The sequence below is a fragment of the Hyperolius riggenbachi genome, chromosome 12 (genome assembly GCF_040937935.1).
Source record: "Hyperolius riggenbachi isolate aHypRig1 chromosome 12, aHypRig1.pri, whole genome shotgun sequence".
Classification (NCBI taxonomy): Eukaryota; Metazoa; Chordata; class Amphibia; order Anura; family Hyperoliidae; genus Hyperolius; species Hyperolius riggenbachi.
In genome coordinates, this window is record NC_090657.1 from 218,560,971 (window position 1) to 218,580,751 (window position 19,781).

The 19,781-nt window shown below is 45.9% G+C and overlaps 1 protein-coding gene across 8 annotated transcripts in view; it reads right to left on the minus strand.

The window, feature by feature from the left end:
• The window catches only part of ARHGAP44 (Rho GTPase activating protein 44), a 178,086-nt gene that overhangs the window by 46,903 nt on the left and 111,402 nt on the right, over nucleotides 1-19,781 (minus strand). For all 8 annotated transcript variants that reach the window (XM_068261908.1, XM_068261907.1, XM_068261912.1 and 5 more), the window contains exons 10-14: nucleotides 16,597-16,724; nucleotides 11,838-11,949; nucleotides 9,945-10,026; nucleotides 7,846-7,926; nucleotides 5,703-5,816 (exon numbers count right to left, since the gene is read on the minus strand). In XM_068261908.1, coding sequence (XP_068118009.1) covers nucleotides 5,703-5,816; nucleotides 7,846-7,926; nucleotides 9,945-10,026; nucleotides 11,838-11,949; nucleotides 16,597-16,724 — 517 coding nt within the window. The remainder of the gene's footprint in view (nucleotides 1-5,702; nucleotides 5,817-7,845; nucleotides 7,927-9,944; nucleotides 10,027-11,837; nucleotides 11,950-16,596; nucleotides 16,725-19,781) is intronic.

Below are 19,781 nucleotides of genomic sequence, written 5' to 3' on the forward strand. Positions count from 1 at the left end.
AAAAACGCTCTATGGAAGCAAAAAGCCCGCGTCATGCAAAACCCAGCGCCAAGTACAATTTTGCAAATATCTAGGACAACAAATGAATATGCAAATTACGGCTGAAAAATCCAGGCATGCGTCCAGAACTGCTGGTTCAGAAGCACAACTGCAGCATTTTAATTTTACAGAGCCGTATAATCCAATTTAGGTACGTCTCTTTTAGGGCGTTTTGGCTTCTTTAGCACAAGGTATTTGATGATTTATGTTACGTTTTATCTTCTTTGGCACATCTGTCAATAGCAACTACATGTTAAACGGAAACAGAGGTGTGAGCCCAATGGAAGCTGCCATGTACAGTGGTTTGCAAAAGTATTCGGCCCCCTTGAAGTTTTCCACATTTTGTCACATTACTGCCACAAACATGAATCAATTTTATTGGAATTCCACGTGAAAGACCAATACAAAGTGATGTACACGTGAGAAGTGGATCGAAAATCATACATGATTACAAACATTTTTTACAAATAAATAACTGCAAAGTGGGGTGTGCATAATTATTCAGCACCCTGAGTCAATATTTTGTAGAACCACCTTTTGCTGCAATTACAGCTGCCAGTCTTTTAGGGTATGTCTCTACCAGCTTTGCACATCTAGAGACTGAAATCTTTGCCCATTCTTCTTTGCAAAACAGCTCCAGCTCAGTCAGATTAGATGGACAGCATTTGTGAACAGCAGTTTTCAGATCTTGCCACAGATTCTCGATTGGATTTAGATCTGGACTTTCACTGGGCCATTCTAACACATAGATATGTTTTGTTTTAGACCATTCCATTGTTGCCCTGGCTTTATCTTTAGGGTCATTGTCCTGCTGGAAGGTGAACCTCCGCCCCAGTCAAGTCTTTTGCAGTCTCCAAGAGGTTTTCTTCCAAGATTGCCCTGTATTTGGCTCCATCCATCTTCCCATCAACTCTGACCAGCTTCCCTGTCCCTGCTGAAGAGAAGCACCCCCAGAGCATGATGCTGCCACCACCATATTTGACAGTGGGGATGGTGTGTTCTGAGTGATGTGCAGTGTTAGTTTTCTGCCACACATAGCGTTTTGCATTTTGGCCAAAAAGTTCCATTTTGGTCTCATCTGACCAGAGCACCTTCTTCCACACGTTTGCTGTGTCCCCCACATGGCTTGTGGCTGCAAACGGGACTTCTTATGCTTTTATGTTAACAATGCCTTTCTTCTTGCCACTCTTCCATAAAGGCCAACTTTGTGCAGTGCACGACTAATAGTTGTCCTATGGACAGAGTCTCCCACCTGAGCTGTAGATCTTTGCAGCTCGTCCAGAGTCACCATGGACCTCTTGACTGCATTTCTGATCAGCGCTCTCCTTGTTTTGCCTGTGAGCTTAGGCGGCCTGCCTTGTCTTGGTAGGTTTACAGTTGTGCCATACTCCTTCCATTTCTGAATGATCGCTTGAACAGTGCTCCGTGGGATGTTCAAGGCTTTGGAAATCTTTTTGTAGCCTAAGCCTGCTTTACATTTCTCAGTAACTTTATCCCTGACCTGTCTGGTGTGTTCTTTGGACTTCATGGTGTTGTTGTTGGTCCCAATATTCTTTTAGACAACCTCTGAGGCTGTCACAGAGCAGCTGTATTTGCACTGACATTAGATTACACACAGGTGCACTCTATTTAGTCATTAGCACTCATCAGGCAATGTCTATGGGCAACTGACTGCACTCAGACCAAAGGGGGCTGAATAATTACGCACACCCCACTTTGCAGTTATTGATTTGTAAAAAAAATTTGGGAATGATGTATGATTTCCGTTCCACTTCTCACATGCACACCACTTTGTGTTGGTATTTCACGTGGAATTCCAATACAATTGATGCATGTTTGTGGCAGTAATTTGACAAAATGTGGAAAACTTCAAGGGGGCCGAATACTTTTGCAAACCACTGTATCTAATTTGTCAGTATTTTTCAGGAGGGAGAGCAGAGTCCAGGGGGGACTGGCGGCAGCAGCAAAAGGACACAGAGCCATTAGAAAATCCCCCTCGGGTTCTCTTTAAGGTTACCTATGAGTAAGTAGTAGGGATAAGCACCAAGATGCAAATGATTTTAAATGAATGCACCATGACGCAAATTTTGCATGAAGATGTATGCAGCTTGAAAATGAACCAACCAAATCTTGCGGAGGTAAAATTCGATTGGTCGATTTTCAAGCTGCATAAATTTGCATAGAAAAATTGCATAATGCTGCATCAACTCAAACTTTTTTGCATCTCATCAACCATCCCTAGTAACTATTCACTTTTGTGCAGGAGAGTGAGCGAGATCCTGAAACCTACAAGGATGAGCAGGAAGAATTCTAATTCCAATCTCTCTTCTCAGCTACCTTATTTGGTAATTATTATTTACTCTCCCACTCCACCCCTTTCGTCTGCTTTGGTTTCATCTTTGTTTCTGTTTATGGAAACAGCTCTGCAGCAGGATGTGCGAGGTGGAGGTGGTTACGGAGGCAGGACGTGCGAGCTGGAGGTGGTTACGGAGGCAGGACGTGCGAGCTGGAGGTGGTTACGGAGGCAGGACGTGCGAGCTGGAGGTGGTTACGGAGGCAGGACGTGCGAGCTGGAGGTGGTTACGGAGGCAGGACGTGCGAGCTAGAGGTGGTTACGGAGGCAGGACGTGCGAGGTGGAGGTGGTTACGGAGGCAGGGCATGTGAGCTGGAGGTGGTTACGGAGGCAGGACGTGGGAGGTGGAGGTGGTTACGGAGGCAGGACGTGGGAGGTGGAGGTGGTTACGGAGGCAGGACGTGCGAGGTGGAGGTGGTTACGGAGGCAGGACATGCGAGGTGGTGGTGGTTACGGAGGCAGGACGTGCGAGCTGGAGGTGGTTACGGAGGCAGGACGTGCGAGCTGGAGGTGGTTACGGAGGCAGGACGTGGGAGCTGGAGGTGGTTACGGAGGCAGGACGTGGGAGCTGGAGGTGGTTACGGAGGCAGGACGTGGGAGCTGGAGGTGGTTACGGAGGCAGGACGTGGGAGCTGGAGGTGGTTACGGAGGCAGGACGTGGGAGCTGGAGGTGGTTACGGAGGCAGGACGTGCGAGCTGGAGGTGGTTACGGAGGCAGGACGTGCGAGCTGGAGGTGGTTACGGAGGCAGGACGTGGGAGCTGGAGGTGGTTACGGAGGCAGGACGTGGGAGCTGGAGGTGGTTACGGAGGAAACAGTTAAAGCGTACCTGAGGCAACACTTGGGTCAAAAGTTAATACAAAGGAGAGGGAAGCCTCTGGATCTTGTTGTAGAGGTTTCCCACACCTCCCTCCAGTCCACCCTTGCGGCCCGACCCGAAAGGAATCAGACAAGCTCTTGACGGATGCCACAGTCAGGACCATGCTTCCTCTTAAAAGTATGGGTGTGGCTGTGATGGGCGGGAAGGCCCCGGGCAGCAGCAGAGAACCAGAGGGCAGCATGGGATACCTCTGGAGGATCCAGAGACTTCCCTCTGCTAAGGTAAGTATTCAATTTTTTTAAGGGTCTATCGCACAGGTGTCAAACACGAATGTGGCCCTCCTCGCCATTTTATGTGGCCCTCCAGAGCGTCAAATGTGCATCACTGTAAGCAGTAAAATGCAACAACCTGTGGGACTCCTCAGCAAAATGACCATGGGGGTTCAGATGCAAATCCCCTCCTGTGGCTAGTAAAGGTGCATACACACATCAGACTATAGTCTTTGGAAACTGAAAGATCACAGACCAATCTTACCACCCTTCATGTAGTATGAGAGCCATACTCTACACAGTCTATTCTATGGAGCTGAACTCCACATCAGACAGAAATCTTTGCAAGATGCTGCACACACAGATGCTGTACAGACACAAAAGATCAGTATCTGCAAAAGATCTGTTCCTGCCAAAAATCCATTCCTGCAAATTGCAATGATAGTCTATGAGATCTGCAGATCATCATACACACATGATTTAACTGACATTCATCTGCAGATCAAGCAATCATCCGCAGATCTGAAAATCCATCCTGGTGGATCTGATCTGCAGATGAATGTCAGTTAAATCATGTGTGTATGATGATCTGCAGATCTCATAGACTATGAATGCAATTTGCAGTAACAGATCTTTTGCAGCTACAGATCTTTTGTGTCTGTACAGCATCTGTGTGTGCAGCATCTTGCAAAGATTTCTGTCTGATGGGGAGTTCAGCTCCATAGAACAGACTGTGTAGAGTATGGCTCTCATACTACATGGAAGGGGGTAAGATCTCTGTCTGATGGGGAGTTCAGCTCCATAGAATAGACTGTGTAGGTATGGCTCTCATACTACATGGAAGGGGGTAAGATTGGTCTGTGATCTTTCATTTTCCAAAGACTATAGTCTGATGTGTGTATGAGCCTTAACGCCCCCCCCCCCCCCCTCCCCCCAACCCACTTCAGCTTACAAAAAAAATACTATGGGGAACTGAAGGCTAACATCTTGCCTAAGGCCACATTTCATATTTGTCTATCTCTGCCGAAGCAGCACTGGTGCAGAGGTGAGTATTAACCACTTCCCCTCCTCGGGACAAGTAACTACGTCCCTGCATTTCCCCATATCTTCTTACAGGGGCGTAGCTAGCTACTTTGTCTGTTGCCACCGGGCACTCCCTCTACCCCCCCCCCCCCCTCTGTTAATTGTTAGGAGATCAAATGAATAGGACCACAATTCCCATTCACTGATCTAAGCCCACCCATGTGAATGAATACTGCCATCAATGATACGGCGCCGTCATTCACAAAAACAGATACTTACACGTCCACGCATTGCTTCCTGTTTGCATGGTAATACTATACATAAGGAAGTTATGCGCAAGAACATCTTGTGGACAAATAGCAAAATTACATCTACATACATTTTTTTAGACTAACTGATTTTTTTCACTTAAAATTGACCCCTTACCTCCCACACTTCCCAATAGTTACCCCCAAAAAATGTTGTAAAAAAAAAAAAATACAATAAAAAAATAATAATACATAAACAGTTACCTTAGGGACTGAACTTGGCACCATACATTGTACTAGGGAAAAATGTTAAACGGTGCAATAACTGGGACAAATGGGAAAATAAAATGTGAGGGCTTTAATTACAGTAGCATGTATTATTTTAAAACTACGATGCCCAAAATCTGAGAAACAATGAATTATTTCAATTCTTTTCTTATTTTTCCTCTTAAAAAGCAGTTAGAATAAAAAATTTTTAGCAAAGAGTACCCCCCCCCCCCAAAAAGCCTAATTGGTGGCACCCCCCCCCCCCCCCCCCCAAAGATATACATTGTTTCATTGTGATAAGTAGTAATAAAGTTATAGGCAAGTAAATGAACGGAGCTCGGACAGGTGAAAATTGCTCGTTTTTTTAAGGGGAAAAACCCTTGGAGGTGAAGTGCTTAAACTGCTCCATTGTGCTACTCTGCAGAACGAGGGAGAAGCTGCCCCTCCCTCTTTCTCCCCCGTAGTTGCTATAGTTATGCCACTTAATTTGTAACTGTTCAAAAAGTGTTGAATCTTAATAAACAATTTGGTCCGCCACTTACAATAGGTTTTAGATTTTGGCCCCCTATGCGATGGAGTTTGACACCTTTGGCCTATAGGTATCGAAAACACCTTTTCTGATAAAACCATGCCAGGGTACAGCTTAGCCTTCCAAAAACAGCACCGCAATGTGGCTCACTCACCCCTCCGCTTGTGGCCAGAGGAGGTTCGGTCCCAGCACGATCGCCATATTGCTTGGAGTCATCTTGTTAGCATCTTGGAACTCCGTCAGCTTGGCCAGAAACTTGATGACATACCTGAAATGAAATTACGGCCAGTTCAGCAGTGGGAATTTGAGGAGGAAGATGGGGGGGAGAGGAGTGCTTAGAATGTCTCACTGGGGCTTGAAAAACCATGAGGTTACAGCATAATCCCAGGCAAGGGGATGCTTATTCCTGGAAGGCACTTACTGGTCTCTTGCGCTTGTCTGGAGTCAGTGGTCTTTTCGTCCAGTGGTGATATCCACAATGTGCTTTGCCATCCAGCAATGTGCATACACACATCAATTTTGACTGGCCAATCACTAAACAATGTTACCACCTCCATGGAGTATGAGAGACAAAGACTTTGAATACTATGAATGACTTGTGTAGGTAAGCTCTCATACTAGATGGAAGTGGTAAAATTAAAGAATGATTGGCCAATCAAAATTGCGTGTGTGTGCCAGGACTTACTGCCTCCGCCGAGCAATTACAGTCATCCAGGAGGGACACCAGAGCAGCTGACAGGTGGGTGGCTACACCAGCTGCAGGGGCGGGCCGAGGCATAGGCTGGAGAGGCTCCAGCCTCAGGGCGCAGTGTAGGAGGGGGCGCACAATTCATTCAGCTGTCATTCCTAATTGTGTATGAAGCAGAAAGAAATAAGAAAAGGGGATACATAGCAGTGACTGCAAGCCAGATAACTAGATATTAGGGTGTTGGGGAGGTTGTGGGCCCTGTGGCCCTCTTAGTCTAATAGCAATCAGTGTGTGACGGCTGGGGTGGGAGGGATGGAGGGGCGCACTTTGGTGTCTCAGCCTTGGGTGCTGGAGGACCTTGTCCCTGCTCTGACCAGCTGCACATGTTACAGAGGCCTCGGCCACACCAACCCTCCTAAGGGAAAAATAGGCTACCGGTCAAGCAGGGAGGTGTGGCTTCAGCAGACAGCATAATCACTCTCTCCCCATATGCCCATGTGACAGAGGCCCTCAGCCACACCTCCCTCCTTGCCCATAATTGGCTACCAGTCAAGCAGGGAGGTGTGGCTTCAGCAGACAGCACAATCACTCTCTCCCCATATGCCCATGTGACAGAGGCCTCAGCCACACCTCCCTCCTTGCACATAATAGGCTACCAGTCAAGCAGGGAGGTGTGGCTTCAGCAGAAAGCACAATCACTCTCTCCCCATATGCCCATGTGACAGAGGCCTCAGCCACACCTCCCACCTTGCACATAATAGGCTACCAGTCAAGCAGGGAGGTGTGGCTTCAGTGGACAGCACAATCAATCACTCTCCCAATCACGTATGCCCATTTGACAATAGAGGGAGTGGTTCAGACTGACTGGGAGTGGACAGGAAGCTATAAGTCCCTGAGGAGGAGATGATCTGTGGACTGGTGCAAAATGAATGGAGGAGACAGAGGGTGACCATTCTGTTGGCACTGAGGTGACAGAAGAGGGTGACCATTCTGTTGGCACTGAGGTGACAGAAGAGGGAGACTATTCTGTTGGCACTGAGGTGACAGAAGAGGGTGACCATTCTGTTGGCACTGAGGTGACAGAAGAGGGTGACCATTCTGTTGGCACTGAGGTGACAGAAGAGGGTGACCATTCTGTTGGCACTGAGGTGACAGAAGAGGGTGACCATTCTGTTGGCACTGAGGTGACAGAGGGTGACCATTCTGTTGGCACTGACGTGACAGAGGGTGACCATTCTGTTGGCACTGACGTGACAGAGGGTGACCATTCTGTTGGCACTGACGTGACAGAGGGTGACCATTCTGTTGGCACTGACGTGACATTAGAGGGTGACCATTCTGTTGGCACTGATGTGACAGAGGGTGACCATCCTGTTGGCACTGACGTGACATTAGAGGGTGACCATTCTGTTGGCACTGAGGTGACAGAAGAGGGTGACCAGCATGTTGCCACTGAGGTGACGCAGCATGGGGCTGTGGTCCCTTTGCAGAGCTTTGGTTGGCACGGAAGGAAAGGAGCATTTGCCAAAGTTTTACAGCAACAACATGGCAAAGCCTCCCTGGATAGAATGCTGTTTTGCTAGAAGCCGGGAAAGTGATGCGGACTCACTTGAAGTTGTTGTAGTTGGGTTTTGGCAGCTTCTCACAGGCGTTCCACAGAGCCTGCAGCCTTTTGTCCTGGTCCTGGATGCTGAAACGGAAAAAAAAAGCAAACTGAACAGGAGCATGTGGAAAGAGTCAGCAGTGGAGAGTTCACTGCTGAGCCAACGTTACAGATTACCCAGCATGCTCGTGGTGAACCAGAACTCCTAGGAGTGTGTAAGGGGCTACAAAGGACCGAAAATGCCCTCTTGCGTGAGGTCTCCCACAATGCATCACTGCTGAATATGCAAACCGTCCCTTTGTGTCCCTAATAACTAAACACACCACCAGAACTGCTGGACAATCTATAACGTTGGGTGTTTCAAGTCCCACTCCATAGAGCAGGGGTTTTAAATACAAAGTGGGCCGAAATTGTACACTGGGACCAAGTCACGGGCCAACCTCAATATCTAGTGGCCAACTTCCTTCATTATAAAGTTCCCAGGTGTCTAATGGCCCACCTCCGACCCCTAAACAGTTGTCTGGTGTCTAGTGGTCCTGCCTCCCCTATACAGTTCCCTGGTGTCTAGTGGTCCTCCCTCCCCTATACAGTTCCCTGGTGACTAGAGGCCTCCACGCTCCCCTATACAGTTCCCTGGTGACTAGAGGCCTCCACGCTCCCCTATACAGTTCCCTGGTGACTAGAGGCCTCCACGCTCCTCTATACACTTCCCTAGTGTTTAGTGCTACCCCCCTACCTCTCCCATATGGCTTCCCTGGTGATCTAGGGCCTTACCTCCAATACAGCTTCCCTGGTGGCCTAGAGTTGGCCAAACCTAATGCAAAGTGGGAAAACCACTTGAGAGCCAAATTTAATGTCTCTGAGTGCCAGATTTGGCCCTCGGGCCTGAGTTTGACATGTATGCCATAGAGCAACATTAATGCATGCCATGAACTAATGAGGCCCAACCAATCCAAACAGTCTGTATGTTGGATTATTGTGGCTGTGTACAATCAGCAAACTAACACGTCATTGCATTCCAGCTGTTCTGGAGCTTCGGCTTACAGGGACAACAAAGGGATGGTTTGCATAATTAGCAGTGATGCATCGTGGGAGACATCACATGCTTACTCCCATCCTGAATAATGGCAAATACCTTCTGTTTTAAGCAGGCAAAATTCTATTTAGCTGATTCAAAGATCAGCAGACCCAAGAAGAGGCTGCCAAACACACTGCAGTCTGCGGTGAGAGGCGAGTCCACAAGAAGCAGCAGTGGAACACCCTAGAACAGGGGTAGGGAACCTATGGCTAGGAAGCCAGATGTGGCTCTTTTGATGGCTGCATCTGGCTCACAGGCAAATCAGTAGGGGTTGAGGCACTAAGCTACACTGCTCAAGCAGCACAGCTTATTGTGGCAGTGCAAGTAAAATTTTCAAAGTAGGCGCACAACTAACTTACTCAAGCTCCCCCCAAAACTAACAGCTGCTCCAGTTGGCTCACCCTGGATCCTGTCAGGTCCAGTGACTTTGTAGGATGAGATCCTTGCAACTTTCATTGGCCCGATAGGCTGTCTGTCTTGTCCTACATAGTGAATTAAATCCCAGTCAGCTAGCTAATTGTACAAGCTGTTTGTCTGTATTTCTCCTCTCTGGCTCTCTGGGAAATTGCTGATGTTACTGAAATCTAAGAGAAGCTAAAGACGTGCATGACACTTCCGCTGCCCGAAGGATCAACTGTATACACGTCACCATGGCAACAGGGACGTGAGCGCATGCACCCTTTGCCAGCTTGAAACATATTGTATGGCTCTCACAGAATTACATTTTAAAATGTGGCGTCTATGGCTTGCTCAAAAAGTTCCCGACCCCTGCTCTAGAACCAGAGAACATGCAGGCTTGTCCATTCTCAGGTGATATCTTGATCAAATGAAATAAAAAAAAGGCAGTATAATGCTGAGAGGGAAAGCCGGCAAATAGTGGAGTCTGCGCTTATATATGCCAAAGTTTCTTTCAATTTAGTCCTGGCACTGACACCAGGACCAGAAATCATGAACTGAATATACTCTGATGGACTGAGGAGAGCGCTCTGTGGTGTTCCAGCCACTTCCGCCACTGCCAGGGACTCACTTTGAAGCTTGGATCCATTCCTCATACAGCTCAAACGTCATGAGGGGCTCTGGAAGCTCACGGAGATAAGACTTTAACGCGCCTGAAAGAACAGAGCAAGAAATGGTTAAAAACCTAAAAGAGTTACAGAGGGGGAAAGAGAGACAGAATGTGCGAGGGGGAAACGGAAGGTGCGAGGGGGGAAGCGGAAGGTGCGAGGGGGGAAACGGAAGGTGGGAGAGGGAAACAGAAGGTGGGAGAGGGAAACAGAAGGTGGGAGAGGGAAACAGAAGGTGGGAGAGGGAAACAGAAGGTGGGAGAGGGAAACGGCACGTGGGAGAGGGAAACGGCACGTGGGAGAGGGAAACGGCACGTGGGAGAGGGAAACGGCACGTGGGAGAGGGAAACAGCACGTGGGAGAGGGAAACAGAAGGTGGGAGAGGGAAACAGAAGGTGGGAGAGGGAAACAGAAGGTGGGAGAGGGAAACGGCACGTGGGAGAGGGAAACGGCACGTGGGAGAGGGAAACGGCACGTGGGAGAGGGAAACGGCACGTGGGAGAGGGAAACGGCACGTGGGAGAGGGAAACGGCACGTGGGAGAGGGAAACGGCGCGTGGGAGAGGGAAAACGGCGCGTGGGAGAGGGAAACGGCGCGTGGGAGAGGGAAACGGCGCGTGCGAGAGGGAAACGGCGCGTGCGAGAGGGAAACGGCGCGTGCGAGAGGGAAACGGCACGTGCGAGAGGGAAACGGCACGTGCGAGAGGGAAACGGCACGTGCGAGAGGGAAACGGCACGTGCGAGAGGGAAACGGCACGTGCGAGAGGGAAACGGCACGTGCGAGAGGGAAACGGCACGTGCGAGAGGGAAACGGCCCGTGCGAGAGGGAAACGGCCCGTGCGAGAGGGAAACTGCACGTGGGAGAGGGAAACTGCACATGGGAGAGAGAGAGAGAGAGAGAGAGAAACAGAGCATAAGAGAGAGAAACAGACCATGGGAGAGAGAAAAATAATGTGCAACAGGTAAACAAAGGCCTCAATTCACTAAGCTTATCTCCTGTCTTTAATAACGTTTCTAGAGTTGTTACCATGGTGATAAGGCATGTAGTATTCAGGAAACATTTTACCTCAGGCAAACCTAAAGTTAACTCTTCTGTCTTTAAGTTAACTCTCCAATCCTTAAAATAACTCCAGAGTTAAAGACAGGCTGTTAATTAACTGCGTGTGAAAATAACTACAGAGGAGGTAAATTAAGGAATGAAGAGATAAGATAACTCTCTCACTGTGTGGAGGTAAGTTTTCTCTTGCCTTATCTCCAGCATGATCTTAGTGAATTGAGGCCAATGTGCGAGAGAGAAACAGAATGTGCGAGAGAGAAACAGAATGTGCGAGAGAAAAAATTAACGTGCGAGAAAGAAACTGAATGAGCTAGAAAAAAGCAGAACATGCGAGAGAGAGACAAAACATGCGAAAGAGAGACAAGACGTGTGAAAGAAAGTGTGAGAGGAAAACAATGTGTGAGAGAGAAACAAAATGTGTGGCCCGATCCAAAAGAAGATGGAAAATTATCTCCTAGGAGAAATCTTAGGAGAAAGAGTGGATTTGATCCAGCCAATGGGGTTGATGCACAAAATCAGGGTAATACTGCCCAGCACAGACAGTGCACAGCAATATTACCCTTACTATCGGCAGCTAGTACCATAAAGCTACGCTGTAACTACGACCTGTGGTACTGGAGTACTGCGACCATTGATAAAGTAACGGTATTAATAAATGTAGTCAGCGTGTGGCAGTATTACCGCTATTTTGTGCATCAACCCCAGTGTGAGGGAAAGAAAAAATGTGTGAGAAACAGAATGTGAGAGAGCAAGCAGGCTAGTGTGCGCTAGAGTGCGGCAGCAGCCGCCAATATACAGACCTGCGATAGCGTGTGGGTCTGCGGAGTACTCAGCCACATCCACCACACAGCAGTCCAGGGCGGCTTTTAACTTCTTTAGTTTGGAGGCAGAGGGGGCCACTCGGAACAGACCCTGAGAGGAGGCAGGAGAAGATGCAGCACCAATCGACAAACAGCAGAAAAAACGTGGGACAAATGAAAAACGAGCATTCGCCCTGAATTCCTTTACAAGTGCAGTGATGTCTCCGGATCGGGGGAAGTAACTAGTGACCATTTCTGAGCATACAAAAAGACTACTGTGCACTAATGGTCATTTAGGCAAATTGTGAAAAAAATTTGCACCCGTGTACAAGCAATGTGTAATGACTGATTGTGCCTTTACTCACTAGTTCAAAAAACATGTCGGAACTTCCTGCCTTGACGAGAGGAGTTTGGTTTAAGGATTTTACTTCTTTTGTTGTCCCCTGGAGGCATCAGCAGCCAACAATCTAATCCCTACCATAGTCATATGTCCTCTACCATATTATAATTATGTATGTATATAGCATTGACATCTTCTGCAGCACTTTACAGAATACATGGTCATAGTCTAATGTCCTGCCATATTATTATTATTATTATTATGTATTTATATAGCGCTGACATCTTCTGCAGCACTGTAAAGAGTACATAGTCATGTCACCGACTGTCCTCAGAGGAGTTCACAGTCTAATCCTACCATAGTCATTGTGTAATGTCCTACCATATTATTATTATGTATTTATATAGCACTGACATCTTCTGCAGCACATTACAGAGTACATAGTCATGTCACTGACTGTCCTCAGAGGAGCTCACAGTCTCATCCTACCATAGTCATAGTCTAATGTCCTCCCATATTATTATTATGTATTTATATAGCACTGACATCTTCTGCAGCACATTACAGAGTACATAGTCATGTCACTGACTGTCCTCAGAGGAGCTCACACTCTAATCCCACCATAGTCATAGTCTAATGTCCTATCATATTATTATTATGTCTTTATATAGCACTGACATCTTCTGCAGCACTTTACAGAGTACATAGTCATGTCACTGACTGTCCTCAGAGGAGCTCACAGTCTCATCCTACCATAGTCATAGTCTAATGTCCTACCATATTATTATTATGTATTTATATAGCACTGACATCTTCTGCCGCACTGTAAAGAGTACATAATCATGTCACCGACTGTCCTCAGAGGAGTTCACAATCTAATCCTACCATAGTCATAGTCTAATGTCCTCCCATATTATTATGTATTTATATAGCACTGACATCTTCTGCAGCACTGTAAAAAGTACATAATCATGTCACCGACTGTCCTCAGAGGAGTTCACAATCTAATCCTACCATAGTCATAGTCTAATGTCCTCCCATATTATTATTATGTATTTATATAGCACTGACATCTTCTGCAGCACATTACAGAGTACATAGTCATGTCACTGACTGTCCTCAGAGGAGCTCACAATCTAATCCTACCAAAGTCATAGTCTAATGTCCTACCATATTATTATGTATTTATATAGCACTGGCATCATCTGCAGCACTTTACAGAGTACATGGTCATAGCACTGGCATCATCTGCAGCACTTTACAGAGTACATGGTCATGTCAGTGACTGTCCTCAGAGGAGCTCACAATCTAATCCCTACCATAGGCATAGTCTAATGTCCTACCATATTATTATTATGTATTTATATAGCACTGACATCTTCTGCAGCACTTTACAGAGTACATAGTCATGTCACTGACTGTCCTCAGAGGAGCTCACAATCTAATCAGGATAATAAATCTGAACACATGGACCCAGTGCTGGAAGGGCAGAGATGCCAGTAACCACCGCAGTGCCCGGAAATCTCCTGTCAGGACATGTTTTTGATTGCATCTCTCGCTGTATTCATCAAGGCGTTTGGATTGGCCGGGAATTCATACAGAGCGTTACTCCGCACATAAAAGCAGCAGGTAAAGAGGAAACATTCTGAGGAACGTTTGAAGTCACCCCACAGGAAGAACAAACTGTTCCCAGATGCTGAATTTCAAAGGAGCCATGTCGCTGCTCTCCCTGCTGACCTAATCTAACTTGTTGGGAAGTTTATGAGCAGGGAGAGGGGGACGGGTGTCAGATTCCCCGTCCATCAGACAGTATAGATCAGGCCTGACGGGCTGGGATTACCGGCTGCATGTGGCCCTCTTACTACCTCCATCCCAGCATCTCCTCCTCAGTTTTATAGAAAATCCAAAAACTTGCTAAATATAATAATTGTACATAGCCCTGACCCACAGTCCTGTCATAGTGCGACAGCCACCTGCACTATAAACGCTGGGTGTTTCAAGGCCTACCCCATGCCTGGGTGTTTCAAAGCCATATTAATCCATGCCATGCACTGATGAGGATCAACCAATCCGAAACAGTCTGCATGCGTGTTGGATTATTGTGGCTCTGTATATTTAACAAGCTGACATATCACTGCATTCCAGCGGACCTGGAGGTGTGTTTATCTATCAGGGACAACAAATGATGATGTGCATATTCAGCAGTGATGCATTGTGGGACACCTCAGGGCTCACTCCAACCTGAACACCACCAGTTATTGGTTAACTTAAAAGAACAAGAGCAAGCAAGCCCCTGGGCTGCACAGCCCCAGCCGGGCCCCAACCCCGAAAACAGGACTGAAGCCTGACAAAGGCCACACAGCCGAAAGTCCGCCCACTCCCCCAAGCCAGCCAACAAATGGTACCATCCGGACTCAAAACCTCTTGTTTCAGTTACTTATTGTATCCCGGATATTTTTTTTTATTTTCCCATCTAGCAGTAGCAGGACCAGTATAGTTAGTTTCTATATCTAAAGGGGCCCATACACTGGTCGATTTTAGCCTTTAATAGATCGATCATCGATTGCTGATCGATTTGTGGCCGATTTGATCTATCTGACAGGATGGAAAATCTAGGTTGATCTGCTGCTGGTAGCACATCCATGGACCGTAGAGTTGCATTGAATCTAATGGTCCAATAATGCATTTAGATCAATTTTCAATATATTTCCAATAGATCTCATTCTGAAATCTATTGGAAATCTGTTCCTAGTGTGGGGCACACAGCAGATAGATTCCTATCAGATTTCACTTGACAGGCATCTGACAGAAATCTATCTGGTGGTTGAATCTGCTGCAAATCTATAAGTGTATGGCCACTATAAGGCCTCTTGCACACTGCAAGTGATTCCGATTCCGCTTTTTAATCAGTTTTTACATCCGATTCAGATTCAGATTTGCAGTTTGCTCCCTGCACACTGCAAATCTGAATCGGATGTAAAAACTGATTAAAAAGCGGAATCTGAATCGGAATAACTTGCAGTGTGCAAGAGGCCTAAGAGTTCAGAGCATGGTGGCCATACACTTATGCAACTCTATGGGAAATCGATCTGCTGCCAGGATTTTCCATCCTGTCAGATAGATCAAATTAACCACTTCAACCCAAAGGGGTTTTTACCCTAACGGACAAGAGCGATTTTCACCTTTCAGAGCTCATCCCTTTCATTTGCCAATAGCTTAATCACTACTAATCACAATGAAATTATCTGTATCTTGTTTTTTTCACCACCAATTAGGCTTTTTGGGGTTGATATTTGTTTCCAGTAATTACTTTATTTTCTATGTATTTTAAAGTGAAAAACAATGAAAAAATGAAAAAAAATTCATCCGCCATAGTTTTATTATAAACACTGCTATTGTACACAAAACCCACACATTTTCTAAGATTTTAATTATGTCCATAATGCAAAGTATGGTGACAATCTATTATTTGGAAATAGAGGTGTATTTTTTCTATGTTTTTTTTCCCCCACTAAACTCACGTGCGTGCGCGCGGGAACAAACATGTACCCGCGGGAGCGCGCATGAGAGCGTGCATATGCACAACGGCAGCAGCGCGGTTTGACTTATAAAAACATTCTGGAGCCGTTGAGAGGCTCTAGCAGGACGTTTTTATAAGTCTACTTGTCATTCAGTAATTAATCGAAATCGATTGAAATCGGCCGCAAATCGATCGAGTTGATAGAATCGATTTTTGATCAATCAATGCAATAGAATAGATCAATCGATGGCTGAAATCAACCAGTGTATGGGCCCCTTTAACATCTGCCGCCATTCTAGTTCCCCATTTCTCATGGATTACTTTTTTAGCTGCCAGGACACATATATAGAGGAGATCCTGATCTACAGTAAGATGTTCACTAATCTCAATGACATTCAAAGTGGCAGAGAGCTCAGTCTTCTGAAGCTTGTTCTCTCAACTGTCAGTCTTTGTATCTTCTTTTTCTCTCCAGAGGACAGATCAATAGTTCACTGGCCTGCTCTGTAAAATCATTTAGAACTATATAACTGAAAAAAAAAAAATGAGAATATTTTCTTTGCTACTGATGTTCTAGTAATTATCCGTACTACACAACCAATTCTTTTTATGATAATTTTTAGTTTTTGGGCTTCAGTGTCTTTTTAAAAACTGGGGGCACTTTTCACTGGTAGATATCCAAAGGAGAGCCAGACCTTCTTGCTTCTAGAAGGAGACCCCCTTAGAGAGCAGGAGGGGGAGGAGGCATCGTTTATCACATAATGACTCCCAGATTGGAGGAGGACGCGGGCAGATATATGGGGAGCGGATGACATACTGCGCACAATCCACACACACGGGTCTCATTAGGGTGATTGGATGAAGAGAAAGTCGCACAGAGTTCAGCTCGCATTGCGTCCTACCTCCTCCTGCATTCCGCACTCCAGCAGCATCGTGACGCATGCCTCAATCGGAAACGCGATCTCCCGACCGCTCACCGTCAAGTGTTCTTCTAAAGGCTTTCCGAACGATGGCTTTTCTATCCAGGCCTCTGGAAGGACATAGAACGTAGTAAAATAAATCAAATGTAATGTTTACTTGTGCATTACTGCTTAAAGAGGAAGATACCCTACTTGCCTTTAACATGGGGCAACAAGAGGGAGGGGAAGGATTTGTGTTATTTACACAAATTATATTACTGTGGGAATCTTTGATGGGGTATGTTGTATCCAATTCAGTTAAAAAGCTCATCAGTGAGGAAAATTTGCACTCTTCTACTTACAATCAGTGAAGCCTGCACACAGAAGCTTCCTGTTGGTTCTTGCTTTGAAATCTTACTAATGGCTTCTAGCATTTGTATGTACATTATGGAAATTTACGGATTACAGGAGACTTCAGCTCTATGGAGTGTTTTCTGAGAATTCCAAAGCCAGTGAAAATAATGCCGGTCTTCCAGAATGCTCTTGGAAGATAATTCTGCATAGCTAAACATCACTGGGAGGGTGGGGATTTTATACCAATTCACAGCAATATATAGATATACACTTCCTATATCTAAGATGCTTAAACCAAGATGCTTAAACCAGGAAAATTACACTAAAAGTGGGTATCTTGAATAATTGACTACATTCTACTATATGTCACTACAGGGCCTCTTTAATGCTTTAACCACTTAAGCCCGAAGGGTTGTTTATTTTTTGCATCTGAGCAACTTTCACCTCCCATTCATTTTCCAATAACTTTATCAATACTCATTATCAAAACTCATCACAATGAATTGGTCTAGATCTTGTTTTTTCCGCTACCAATTAAGCTTTCTTTGGGTGATACATTTTGCTAAGAATAAGAATTATTTTATTCTAAATCCATTTTAACAGGAATATTAAGAAAGAAATGGAAAAAAATCATTATTTCTCAGCTTTTGGCCATTATAGTTTGAAATGAATACATGCTACCGTAATTAAAATCCACGTATTTATTTGCCCATTTGTCCCGGTTATTAAACCATTTAAATTATGTCCCTATCATGTATGGCGCCGATATTTTATTTTGAAATAAAGGTGCAGTTTTTCAATTTGCGTCCATCACTATTTACAAGCCCATAATTAAAGAAAATAATATTAATATACTCCTTTGACATGCATATTTAAAAAGTTCAGACCCTTAGGTAACTATATTTTTTTTTTGTAATTTTTTTATTTTTTTGTAATAAAAGTTGGATGTGGGTAATTTTTAGTGTGGGAGGTAAACCGATAATTATAAATGTAAAAAAATGTACCGTATATACTCGCATACAAGCTGAATTTTTGACCACCAAAAAGGGGGCCAAAAGTTGGTGGGTCAGCTTGTTTGCGAGTCTTGGTGGGTGGTGGTCGGTGGTCCGCAACCCCCCCACGCCTCTCCCCTTCCCGGTCCCCCCGCTGCTATTACCTGCTCAGCCAGCGGCCGCTTCCTCTAATCCGGCGGGTTCCCCTCTCCAACTCCATGCGTATACCGTTGTTTCACAGCAGCGCGCCCGGCGCTGCTGCTGTGACGAGGCAGGAAAGAGCAGTTCCCCTGGTAACGGCGATACACATCGCCACTACAGGAAGCCACGCTCTTTCTTGCCTCGTCACAGCAGCAGCGCCGGGCGCTCTGCTGTGAAACAACGGTATACGCATGGAGTTGGAGAGGGGAACCCACCGGATTAGAGGAAGCGGACGCTGGCTGAGCAGGTAATAGCAGCGGAGGCCGCGGGTGGACGCGCTATACTGGGGCACTATACTAGCTATACTGGGCACTATACTAGCTATACTGGGCACTATACTAGCTATACTGGGGCACTATACTAGCTATACTGGGGCACTATACTAGCTATACTGGGGCACTATACTAGCTATACTGGGGCACTATACTAGCTATACTGGGCACTATACTACCTATACTGGGGCACTATACTAGCTATACTGGGGCACTATACTAGCTATACTGGGGCACTATACTAGCTATACTGGGGCACTATACTAGCTATACTGGGGCACTATACTAGCTATACTGGGGCACTATACTAGCTATACTGGGGCACTATACTAGCTATACTGGGGCACTATACTAGCTATACTGGGGCACTATACTAGCTATACTGGGGCACTATACTAGCTATACTGGGGCACTATACTAGCTATACTGGGCACTATACTAGCTGTACTGGGGCACTATACTAGCTATACTGGGGCACTATACTAGCTATACTGGGGCACTATACTAGCTATACTGGGGCACTATACTAGCTATACTGGGGCACTATACTAGCTATACTGGGGCACTATACTAGCTATACTGGGACACACTGGGGGGATCACGCGGCCTGCACTAATCCAGCATTTCCTACCCCTGGCTTATATGTGGGTCAATCCTTTGTTCCCGGTTTTTCAGGTAAAAGTTGGGGGGGTCGGAATATATGCAAGTATATACAGTATTTATTTATTAAAAAAATGGATGTGTGTGTAGTTTTACTATTACAGTGAAAAAGTCCTGGAAGCGTGATCGTACGCTTCCAGGAGGAATGAAGACGGGGAACATTTTGAAACTCAGAAAAACCGCAGTATCTGATGACGCTGTCGGCTTTTCTGCGGGGGGGGGGGGGGGCGTCGATCAATGAAAGGGATCCATAATCCGCGCGCATGGCCCGCGGAAGTGTGCGCAGCCCAATTGAACGAGAATGTTCGTCCTGTTGGGCTTAAGTGGTTAAAGGACCTCTGTTACGAAAATCTTAAAATTTTAAATACATGTAAACACATAGAAATAAGAAGTATGTTTCTTCCAGAGTAAAATGAGCCATTCATTACTTTTCTCCTATGTCGCTGTCATTTACAGTAAGTAGTAGAAATCTGACATTACCGACAGATTTTGGACTAGCCCATCTCCTCATGGGTGGGAAATCGCAGGGTTTTCTTCATTTTTAAAAGCACTTAGTGAATGCCAGTTGCTCCGTCCAACTGCCATAAAGTGTGCAGCGAGCAGGGAGGCTGACCAGCATCTCTGTATAAATATTTTTCAGGAAATGTCTTTATAAAGAATAAAGGCCATGCTGAGAATCCCCCATGAAGAGATGGACTAACCCAAAACC